The sequence below is a fragment of the Crocodylus porosus genome, unplaced genomic scaffold, assembly GCF_001723895.1.
Source record: "Crocodylus porosus isolate Cpor-Errol unplaced genomic scaffold, CroPor_comp1, whole genome shotgun sequence".
Classification (NCBI taxonomy): domain Eukaryota; kingdom Metazoa; phylum Chordata; order Crocodylia; family Crocodylidae; genus Crocodylus; species Crocodylus porosus.
Genome location: NW_017728906.1, coordinates 31694076 through 31706880, shown reverse-complemented (window position 1 = coordinate 31706880; position 12805 = coordinate 31694076). Strand labels below are relative to the sequence as shown.

Sequence of the window (12805 nt, the reverse complement as noted above, 5' to 3'; positions counted from 1 at the left end):
CATCCAGCGGCTGTACGCCGGGGGCGGGCGCGCGGGCTACAGCCTGCAGGCGGCCGGGCGGCGCTTCCTGCTGGACCTGGAGCGGGATGAGGCGCCGGGGCCGCGGGCGCGCTGCTCCTACCGCGGCACGGTGGACCGCAGCCCCCGCTCCCTGGCCGTCTTCGACGTGTGCGGGGGCCTGGCCGGCTACTTCGCCGTGGGGCACGCCCGCTACACCGTGAAGCCCCTGCTGGGGGCGCGGGATGCAGGGCAGCAGCGCCCCTACTCGCCCGGGGCGACCCAGGTCCCGCACCTCTTCGTCAGGGACCGCTTCAGCTTCCAGGCGCTGCCCGCTCGCCCCAGCTGCGAGACCCACGACCCCCCGCCGCAGGGGCAGAGGCAGAGCAGGGACGTGCCTGCCCCGGAGCGGGCGAGGGGCAGCCGGAGGCGGCGCTCTGTGTCCCGGGCGCGCCAAGTGGAGCTTCTCCTGGTGGCCGACGACTCCATGGCCAAGAAGTACGGCAAGGGCCTCCAGCACTACTTGCTGACCCTGGCCACCATCGCCTCGCGCCTCTACGGGCATGCCAGCATCGAGAACCACATCCGGCTGGCCGTGGTGAAGGTGGTGGTGCTGGGTGAGAAGGACAAGGGGCTGGAGGTCACCAAGAATGCTGCCACCACGCTCAAGAACTTCTGCAAGTGGCAGCACCAGCACAACCCGCTGGAGGACGACCATGACGAGCACTACGATGCCGCCATCCTCTTCACCAGGGAGGTAGGTCCATGGGTGCCACCCACCTCTTCACCAGGGAGGTAGGTCAGCGGAGGCCACTCTCCTTCCCTCTGTCAGTTGCCACCCCGACTGCCTCTCCTTCCTCTCTTGCCCCATTTCATTTCCCCCTGTACTTCCTGTCTTCAGTCTTCCCTTTCCTTCTGCCCTTCACAGTCTACCCCCACCCAGCATGTGTGTTTCTGGTCTGTGCTGACCCTCCATGGCCCACTTAAGGAGCAGACTGAGACCATTTCATTTATCTCCACCTGGGAGATGTCACTGCTTCCTTTCACATGCTGTGGTTTCAAGTGTCTCCCACAACTCCCACCCATAAGGAGAGGAAGTGAGAAAGGGGTGCAAGGAAGGCTGGCTCCAAAACTGAGATGCATGAGACACCACACTCATTTGGCTCACCATACTCACCACAACACCTGTTGCTTCAACACCAACAACACCAACACCATCATGGGGACTTTTTCAGATGACTCCTGTCCAAGTTATGAGTGGTGCTCCTTTCATTAAAGTGTTTCACAAGTTTCTTTAGGGCATCTGTCCTTTCACTTTCCCCTGACCTACAACACTCCCTGTTATTCAGGTCCCAGGAGTCTGGTGACTAGAGACTGCCAGTGTTGAGGGATACTGTTAACTTGTTTGACCTAGACACATAGCCACTAGGAACCAGACTGCAACCATCTAATATCTCCCCGTGGGTGATTACATTTCTTCCTTTCGAAGTGTGTTGTTTCACACATCCTTTTTAATTGCTGTGGAGCTTCTACCATTTGTGGATAGTCCCTGTAAATAATCAAATTAATCTAGGAATGGACTTGACCCACTGAGGTTAGAAAATTTGACTGAACTGGTAGAGAACATTTTAAAGAACATACGCCTTTCCTGTTTAACTGGTGTAAGTTAACGTGGTGTCCCCAGCATGAAAGACCAGTGTCGCTAAGGCTGGAAGGTGACAACACTTGTGGTTCAAGAATAGGAAATAAATATAAACAACAGAAAAACAAAGCCACAAAAACTAAGTCCATTGGGTTTGTAGAGAGGGACATGCTACCTTCCTATCCACCCCATGAAAAATGGGTTCTCCTAATTAATTACAGGCCTGATCATGCTAGTCTCATACTTGCAGATCTGTGTGTCTTACTTAATTGCATTGCCAGAGGTCATTAAGGGGCATTTCTCCAGTGGACATGTGGCAGAATTTATGCAATGAGGTTCTTCTGTAAGACTATCCCTTTTGGTGGTTTTGTGTTTTTTTCTAAGAAAGAAAAGAGTAACTGCATGACTTTCCGTTTGTTTGAGTTTTCTCTTGCTCAGCTACAGCATAGGAGCCTGCCAAAAAGGATGCTTTGCATGGTTTGTGGAAGGAGTTGCTCCAGAGGGGAGGGGCAAAATGAAGCCTGGCTTACTTTTACAGCTCTAAATACTTGAAACATTAGACTGTGTTTTGGTCATCCGGTACTTGCATTGCAGGCTACCTCTGCAGCAGTTTAATCTCACCCATCATCTTTGTTAAAAGCTCTGTAAACTCTTATTTTTTACAGTCACTTGAGCAATTATAATCTGAAGGAAGGAAGGCCATGATAACAGTGGTGGTGCTGGGCAACAAGGACTGCTAGATCCTGTCAGAATCTTCTTGCTTTTTACTATAAATGTCATTTTTTTATGGTTAGTTTATTAACTAGGTCAAAATCTTTCCATTGCCACTCTCATTCATTCCAGTGGGGCTTGACCAGGTTCCACTGAATAAGAATTGCAGATTGTAGACTTAAACTTTAAAATGAATGCCAAACCAGACCTCCTTGAAAAATAGCTAAGGACTTACCTACCCCTGCAAGTTAATTCAGAATTTAATGGACATTTGCTATTCCTAAAAAGCACCTTTTGCGGACACACTCATTCCAAAATAAGGATTCCTAATTACCTTACTCCACTTTCAAAGCGGATTGTAAAGTAACTCCATTTGTAGGCATCTTTTATTGGACCAACTGGGTAGCTAGGAAAGCTGTTGGACAAGTATTGGGGCAATTGATGCCTGAAAACTTGCCCTATAAGCTCTCCTAGTTATGCAGGTGGTTCAATAAAAGACATCACTAAAGACCTTTGCCTGTGTCATTTCCTGGCCCATCATGGCAAAAGCAAAAATACTGCAACCCTTCATCTGTAGACAAACCTTCACTCCATGTGTAGAGCTTATTCCTTCAAACATAAGTTAACAGTGCTAAAATCTGGCTCTAAATGCTATCGATGAACATTTCAAAGAAAGAGAGTAACATTTCGTAGTTCCTGTGGTCTCATTACAATTTTACTTCTTACTGTAAGAATATAGGTGTAATACATTAGGCAATAGGCATCATATGGAAAAGTAGTTTGCAGTGTTATTTAATAAATATGTTGTAAGAAAAAGCATAGGCTGTAGGTCGTTTGGTGCATATTTTTGACACAGTTGAGCAATGGTCAGATCCTCAGAGTAAATCAGTGCAGATTTCTTTAATGCATCACTGGGGGATGAATCACAGGATCTGGCCCTAGATTTTGAAATCATGAAGGTCAAATCAGAGATATGTTTGGCTTAGGAAAAGATGATATTTTGGTTAGCTAACAGTTAGTTCTCACTATGTGCATTTCTACACATTCAGTGAAAGATACATGCCACTTTAATCTGATGGCATTTGAATGTTCAAAATGAATCCATTCATATATTACAATGTAAACTTGACAATGAGCTGAAGAATGAAAAGGCAGATGAAACACATCTCCTAGAAAGCAGTTAGTTTTTTAACCCAAAGAAAGATATTTTTCCAGTTTAGTTTTTCAGTGAGAAGTAGCAGCAATTGGCAGGAAGATCCAACTTTTACAACTGTGTTTTGAATGTATGAAGTAGGTTGCTTAGCAACTAGACGCTAAACCATGGCTCCATGTTTTGATGGGCTCTGAACAGTGCTGTGTTAATTTTTGTGACTCCAGATGTCATCTTCTAAATGGTTTGTTTTTCAGGCATGGAGTAAATGTGTGAGGTACATTTTCCATCCCTGTTTACTAACTGAGGCCTGCTTGAACTTTGTGTCTGTGTGTCAACAGAATAATATTTGCAAATCATCTATCAAACTAACACATTTCCCAAACTGTAAGTAACTCTTTATGCATAGTCAGAGCTGAACTAAGCATGCATATTGCTATATAGATCTCCAGCATAATACTTAGCTTCCTTCTGGAATGACATTTGTACTGGAAGTTATGTTACCTCAAACTGCAACAACTTTTAAAGGTGACTGATTTTGTTTGAATTCAAAAGTACTTTCAAGAATCTTTCCCAGATGCTTTCCTCTCTTTTACATTGCAATTTCTTTATTTAAAGACAGATTAAGGCTTACATGATTGAAGGCACCAAGGACTTTCCTTCTATGTAGAATCAGTAGCAGTGGAGTGTATTGTTATTATTCCTAGTGCTTATGTGATCTATTTCTAAGCAGAACTCACAGTGAATCCTGATTAAAAAAGCAATTAACATTTTGCTATTATCCATATTTAATTTGATAAATACTTCAAAACAAACTCTGCTGTATAGCAAAAGAGATTAATATATAAACCATTGCAGGCAGACCTGACTTTAATCTAGATAGTCATTTGTGAAAATCTGCCTTAATGTGGATCAAAGACAGGTATTTTATCAGTGAGACTTGTCTGACAAGGTCTTCGGAGTTAGGCCCCTTAGCTGAATTAATCCTAATAGAACAAATGCCATAATTTGCTCCTTCATTTGGTTCAAAAATATAATAGAAAGATTATAACAGAATGTAATCTCCTATCCAGTTATTCAGGACATCTCATTCAGGCAGGTAACATGCAATGCAGAGAGTTACATTATTGTCTTTAGTTACTTTGTGACTGAGTCTCAGACTACAGTTTGGTGACACCTCAGAGACTAACTGAAGGACATGAGCTTTTGTAGGCAATAGTTTACTTCATCAGATGCTATACTTTCTATTTGCATAGCACCTAATGAGGTAGGTTGTCACTTACAAAAGCCATGACTCTCTGAGCCAGTTACTCTAAGGTGTCACCAGACTAATCTAGTCAGGGCCCATCTACATGTGTGCTTTACTGCACAGTAGACTAATTTGCTGTACAGTAAAGCATCAGTGTATACATGTATGTGGCAATTAGGTTGATGTAGACTTATTTACTGCACCATCATATAGTCCCATCAGACACAAGTACTGTCCGATGACAGAGTAAATTACTGCTCTTAAACACGTGTGTAGACAGTTAAATTAGTTTCCACTAGCTCAGACTGCACCAGAGTTCTTTCAGTTGCATTAATTGCACATATAGACATACCCTTAGAGACCCAGCCACAAAGCAAAGTTAGTAATGGATCTTTCTATATTTCATGTTGTCTGGTTGACTTACCCTATTCTTGCCTACTTCAGACTAAAAAGGCTAACCACCTCTGTGACTAGAATTTTAAATTTTTGTGTTGGACTCATCCTTGGTATAACTCCATTGACTTGAATAGAGTAACATCAACGTTAAACATTAATCTAATTTGTTTATCTCTCTGTCATTTATGACTAATTCTGTGACTTTGGAAATAATTCACTTTTCTGTGTCTGCACTGCTTATTAACACAAACAACGTACTCCAGACGTGTGTTGCAATGCAAATAGTTGTTGGAAGTAGCTTCTAAAATGTACTTGAATCAGTACTATTTTTTTACTTTTTTAGCAAGTGTCCCCTAAAATCCCACAAATCTACTTTACTCATGACCTAAGCTAAGTTAAAAGCAAACTACTGAAAACAGTTGGATAAAATCAAATTATCTTCCTTTCTTTCCACTCTGAACCATGTGAAAACTCAAATAGATATTTCTCACAGCAGATACAGACAATCAGAACATGAACAAGTCTTTCATAAGTACTGGTTAGTATAGCGAGTGATAGTACCATCATCACTGGCTCTTAGAAAAAAAGTTCACATTAGAGTCAAAGGCGGCAGCCCTGCCCTTTTCCACACAGCAATTATATGGGCCCTGCATATGTGGTTCAATTTAACTATCAAGCTGACAGTGCTGTTGAAATTGAACAGCAAGGATTGGATTATCTCAACTCAATAGATGATAATTTCATTGGGTGAAGCACATGCTTTCTTTGGCTCAGGTTATTTCTTTTTTTTTCTTTTTTTCTTTTTTTCTTTTTTTTTTAAACTTTACTGTCTCATCCAAAGTACCCTCCTTTGTAGTAAGCCAGAGGTTGTATTGTCATATTGTCATCGTGCCAAATGCCAGCAGTATATCTGCAGGGGATCTTGATGTATTATGTTGAATGTAAATGATCTTTATTATGCTAGAGAAATTATAGCATTTGCTGTCCTTCTCAGCTGCAGAGTGGCTCCATTGACCTTCATATGAATATAGTATGTTTTGTTTAGAAAATGACATGGGGGGGGAACAATGTTTTGTGGATATGAGAAAAGTGTTGCAGTATTCCACAATACTTTTGCAGTTATGCACAACTCCCTAATTATCACCTGACTGCTGGAGTTAGAGACAAGCTTTTTCTGTGCTTCTCTCTTAGTAAATCTGGAGAATTTTTTTCTGCACAATAGTACAGCTCCAATAGGACAGGGAGAAAGTGCCCCATTCAGCATGGCCTACCATCTGGTGGATAAGGTACTATCCGAGGAGACGAAAGGTGGTTTGAACCCCCTCAGCTGGAGGAGGGTCTGGAAACTGGTTATTCCAGATCTTGGTCAAATGATCTAACTACTACGATATTGTATAAGAGAGGTGTTGCCCATAACCATGATTTAAAAGAAAGTGTTAGCCACAACTACATTTTGTGGAGCCTCAACTTGTCCATATGCATTAGGTGTGCTCAGAGAACACCTCTTGTATCCGGATCCTTTAGGGGATGTAGAAGAAGGAATGCCTACTTCTGGATTCCAACCAGGATTGGTTATGAGCTAACTGCTGGGTTGCTGAGCCCTATGAAAACTGAACCACATCTGGTGTCTACAAAAGCAGAATGTTCAGGTGCTTAGAACAATTTCAGCTACAAACTGTCTGATTCTAAGCTGTCTATGGAGTTTGGAATCACTAGTCCAACTCCCCTGCTCAAGGCAGGATCACCCCTGTCTAAACCATCCTGTACAAGTGCTTGTCTGGTCTGTTCTTAAAAGTGCATGAACAACTCCCTCACACAGTGATCATCTGGCATAATGTCCCAAAGCACTCAGAGTGCCCCAGGGTTAAGCAGTATATAAGCGGGGCATTTCAGGATTGCAGTTTTGTGGTTAGGTGGCCTAAATCCTTTATTTGGATTTAGCCCTAGAACACTAATCAAATGTCAAAGTTCAAAATCTGAAGATTAGTGTATGGCCAGTGTTGAGCCCCTCTTCTCCAATTAAAGAATTCCAAGTTGTATAAGTAAATAGCATCAAATAGGGAGCCTCTACGTTATCTTCATTCACAATAATGCCATTTCTACATGGCAAAAGGCCAAGCAGTCTTGATTCACTTCAAGAATGCCAAAAAATCTTGGCCTTTAAAGAGCTGTCTAATTAACTACTGATCATATGATGTAAAGCTCATTTTTCCAAACTCTTTCCTTTGCCAGACTTTAAGGATTAGCATCTATTGTCTCCTGTACAGCAAATGCATTTCCTATTGATTCTTCTATTCTGAAACTCCTGTGGTTTAGATCAAAGGCCAGACTCTGAATTCTTCTTTTACAAACATCAAGAAACATTTATGCTCAGAAGTTTCCACCACTATATGGAGATAATTAAGTGAGTAAAAGGTCAGACAAAATTAGACAGATATGAATGGGTACTTAAGTTTCTACAAGAAAAAGCACATCATGGAGAAATAATGATTGGAAGGTATTTTAAAAATACAATCTCAGTCCTGGCTTTTTTAGTGCTTTGTTAGCAGTTTGAAAAATTGAAGAGATTCACATAGATTTATTAGATTACATCATTAGGTTAGGGCCTGATTTAAAAAAAAAAAACTTTTTGTGGCCTATAAAAACTTTTAATGTACTCCCAGAAACTTTCCTTTAGGAGCCTCTGAGGTTGTTTCTGAGACTGTCTAGGGAAGCTAAGAATGTTGTTATTAATCCTGGTAACTAAGTTTTCATGGCCAGTGTGGTGCAGGAGGTTTAAGACAAAGACAAAATTTGTCCTACCAGGTTTCAATCAGCAGAAACATAAGCAGATAGGTTTAAAATAATATAGGTCCAAGTTGTGCTACTGAAAAAACCTCTATAATTAGGGAATGGGTATGTAGTTAAGAGAAAAGGGTATGAAAGCACTGCAATTGCTCAGCTGTCTTGGAAGTATCAATTTGTAGGTCAAAAGCTGCATAATGTACATCATATAGAAGTAGAATAGAAATAAACTATATAGGCCAAATCTGGGTATCCACAGAGAGGAAGGGGAAAGAGAGGAAATTGTGATCATGATCTGAGAATCTCATGAGATTGTAAAAATCTGCCTATGCTAATGATAACAGTGGTGGCATTATCCTAAGACAAAAAGAGGCCTCCATACATGGTTACCCAAGGCTGAAGAAAGGAATTAAAGAGTACTTGTTTTTCACATCCTCCCCTCTTTAATACCTAACCAACACAAGCTCCACAGTTACAGCTGTAGTAGAAAGACAGCTCCTAACCACACATTTCCAACAACTACCCCACAAGCAGGCTAATACCAGCCAACATTTCCACTTTTCATACTGTGCTTCCCAAGTCCTGCCCTACCTCTCTATTCCCGTCTAGTTCTTTACTGGGAGTATGCAGACTGAACTGCAACGTTCATGCACACTACTCTTCTTCTACATTGCCCAATACTTGTTGCATTACAGAAATGATCACTTAAATGACTCAAGTAACCCCCATATTGTTCATCACCCAACCCTATATCCATAGTTCTGCTCCTTATATCTAAAACTTCTGTTGCTCTCTTGCTTATTTCTTTGTCTCATATGGGGATTTATGGTTATATTCCTTCCCTTCCTATAAGTCCATGTCTATGCAGTCCAACAGCACAATACGCTGGGAACAGTGTATGGACAATATTCCTAAATTTCCAGAAGCAGTCTTTTATATTACAAAACACAGCTAGCAATATGGCATGATATTGACATGTCAGAGGTGTGTCAAAAGTAACAAGATATTGTTAGATGCAGATACCCATACATATTTAAAACAGTACGCTAATACATTGTAGCAAACACTCTTGACATTAATGGAAATAACATGGCATCGTCCCTCTGCATCACTTCAGTTCAGGCAGGATTTATCAAGGGAAGTCTTGTAGTTAACATCTCTGTCAAGAAATACAGGGTTAAAGAACAATTTAACTTCTGAAAACTGTTTCAGAGGTGATTCTAAGGAGTCTAAAGTCTTGTCTACTTATAAAGCAGTACAGCCTCCTAATGTAGATAGTTATTTCTATGTAAATGTGTAAAGAGTGGTACAGATTATGCCTGTTAGAGAGGAGTAATAAGATATACTATTATAAAATACCTTCATGCTGCATAACTGTGTCTACACTAGGAGTATTACCAATATGACTATATTGAAAGAAATTACATCCCTAACAAAAATAGCATGCAAAATCTGTTTATAGGCCAGGCTATTGTTATCGTAATTTTCACTTTTCCTCTGCCCTTCTCAGAATGTAAAATATAGCTTTTATCACCTCAAAGTATCACTTTTAAGCATGGTGTACATAATTTTTTTTTTACTGTCTTGGTTAGTTATAATGGTTCAATGTAGTTAAACTAGTACAAATGGTTGCCTATCCATGAGCACAGAAACTGCTGCAATGCATTGGAATTGCAGCGCTCAGAACGAATTTGATTAATCAAGTCTGCTAGAGCATGGTAATTACCGCAATCCAGCAGCCTCCTGCATTTCATGTATCTTCATCTCCCCACTTTAAAATGGTGGCAGGGGAACTTGAACTAAACCTTGTCAAATGAGTTTTAGTTCAAGTGCCCCCACCACCGTTTTTAAGCGCAGGGACATTGATACATGCGATGTGGAGGTACTTTAATTAGAGCATCTCTCGGAGCATGTGTAAAAGAGCTTAATTCTAGTACAGTTTATTACCATTCCTGTGAGACTAGCTCTTGAGCACCTTTATACTGAGCAAGATGCAATCGCAGTTGGTGTGCTTTACCTAGTATAGTACGGTTACCATGTTTAAAGTGGCAACATTTTTGCATGTAAGACAAATGTATGAACTCAATAGGCTAAATTCAGAGGTGATATATAAACAAATTATTTGATGTAAGCCTAAGACTAGGAACAGACATAAAAATTGTTCACAGACAAGTTGTGCCTGCATTTGTCCACAGAAAAGTCCCAGGATCACCCTGTATATACATTGCCTTTCCAGTTGGGGTTTAATGAATGGCTGAATGCACTGACACTTTTCTTTAGGGCTGTTGGTTGCAGCCATGGTGGTATAGGGACACAGGCAGACAAGGTTCTTTGGATAAATGTGATATCTTTTGTTAGACTGACTAAATAGTTGGAAAAATTGTTCTTTGCAAGCTTTCAGGCACAAACACTTCAGGCATAGGGAGAGTCTGCTGGTGTTATGTGTTCTCCATGGTGGAATCGAAGGCAATATGCAAAATGAAAGAATATGAAAATGCAAATGTGTAGCAGTGAGGATCAGAGGGAATGGGAGACAGGCAATCAGTGTGAGACAGGTAGGTGGAGCTGGGGGGCAGAGGGGAATGTTGAACTGGTGATAGAATGTAGCTGGTAAAATGCAGACAGGTTACTTGGGGTTATCAAATGGCAGGCAGGTTATAATGTTTCATAACTCTTATGTCTATATTTAGTCCATGATTTTTTTGTATCCAGTAGATTTATGAGTGAAGTTCATAGGCTCATCTACAAAAGGTGTTTTGTAAATTTCCTTTGAGTATTGGAACTAAGAGACTGTAGAGTGATTACCTTGTAAGAAGTGTGCCTTCACAGGTAATTCACATATTTTTGTCTTCGATACATTTTCAATGTGTGTTCATTCTGGTACGCAGTTGTTGTTTGGTTTCTCCCACATATTTTCTATCAGGGCATTGGATGAGATGCATAACATTTCTGGAGGTGTAAGTGTAAGATCTAGGACTAGCAAAGATTCTGTTGTGGGATATAGTTATGTGGGAGTGTTGGAGATACATTGGCAGGTTTTACATTTCTTATCCTGGCATGGTCTGGATCCATTTGGTGTGCTTTGAGCCATAGGAAGTTTGATTCTGGTAATGAGGTTTGTGAGATTTAATGCTTGTTTAAAGGCTAGGATGGGTGGTTGTGGAAAGATCTCTTTAAGAATGTAAGATTCTCTTTAAGAAGATTTCATCTAGTACACTAAATTCCCAGATAGAAAATATGTAGGAGGAACCAAGCAACAACTGTGTACCAGAATAAACATACTCCAAAAAATCGATCAAAGACAGGAATACCCAATTCCATGTGGGGGCCAGTTTCTCACAAGACAACCACTCTTTCCCCGATCTCTCAATTCTAATCCTCAAAGGGAATTTACAAAACACTACTGAATTAAAAAAACAAAAATCATGGACTAAATATAGACATTGGATTTATGACACATTATAACCTGGCTGCCACCTGCCAGACAGCTAACATCTCTACACTTCACCAGATACATTCTATCACCCGGTCAACCTTCCCTCCTTGCCTTCTCCCCCTCCCCCCCGGGTCTGACACCTATTGTCTACCATTCCCTCTGATCCTCACAGCTACTCATTTGCATTTTCACAGACCTACATTTTACATTTTGGCTTTGATTCCACCATGGAGAACACATAACGCCAGCAGACTCCCCCTATGCCTCAAGAAGGTTGTTTGTGCCTGAAAGCTCGCAAAAAACAATTTTCAACTAGTTGGTCTAATAAAAGATATCACATTTGCCCAAAGAACCTTGCCTGCCTGACACTTTTCTGACATTGATTCAATGATGCAGTCCTGGGATAATAGTTCGGACATGCTTCACAATGTCCCAAGACAAAATGTTAGCACCTCTTATCCTGTGAGCCTGTTTAGGGTTTAACTCAGGACAAAGATGCAGACATCTGAATGATGAGACAAATGCAACATCCCCTGAGACAAATGCAACATCTGTTCATAGCCCATGAGAATGCTCTAGGAATTTAGTAAGTGCTGCTAACATGTTAACTAGGCTAAAAGATCATCACCAAGGCACTTCCTACCCTCAGTAAACAGGAAAAAGAAAAGTCCCCAGTGCTTAGATTTATGGAAATGAAGACACTGACCCTGCAATGCTAAATTCACTGCTGTAATCCTGGCAATTTATTTATTTATATTTAAAATCCCCTTAATAATTAAAAAAAAAATTACAGCAAAGAAAATGTCCAATCTTTTGCTTTATGAGCTTGATATGTTGAACTTTCAATTAACTTCAGCGAGAACAGGTACTTACCAGTAAGCTATTGAATGTATACATCTAACAGCTATATGCAGACCATTAATTTAATGTCTAGATAGATTCATCATAAAAGGCTTCCTAAAAGTAGGGCAATTTAAATGGAAATCTGAATGAAGGAATACAGTTTGAATGGTAGACTCAAACTATCGTTGTAAAGTACTAGCAAATTGCCCATCAAAAATGATGGCAGGAACGGAGGGGGGATGAGGCCAGTGCCACACCACTACTACCCTGTGCTGCTGCCACCTCGAAGGAGCAGGGCTGGGGGCAGTGAGACCAGTGGCATTGGCTTCACCCCCACATCCATCCTCTCTGTCCTTATCATCATGGCAGGGCTTCATCCCCACCATCATTCCCACCCCACCTCCATGTCCAGCCCCACGCCACCCCTCTTCCTCCCTCTCCTTCACTTCTGTCCCCTCCATCATGGCGGCACTCCATCCCCACCATCATCCTTGATGGGCAATTCACCCTGCACATAGCACTGGCTGGAGCCATACTCTGCCGGGAGCCACGCCCCCCCAGGAGCATTACAGACAGACACACACACACACACACACA

The 12805-nt window shown here is 41.4% G+C and overlaps 1 protein-coding gene across 1 annotated transcript in view; it reads left to right on the top strand.

Moving 5' to 3' along the window:
- Positions 1–12805, top strand: part of ADAMTS5 (ADAM metallopeptidase with thrombospondin type 1 motif 5) — a 75700-nt gene that overhangs the window by 2157 nt on the left and 60738 nt on the right. Inside the window, exon 2 of the mRNA XM_019557105.1 lies at positions 8–754. Within this exon, the coding sequence (XP_019412650.1) occupies positions 8–754 (747 nt within the window). The remainder of the gene's footprint in view (positions 1–7; positions 755–12805) is intronic.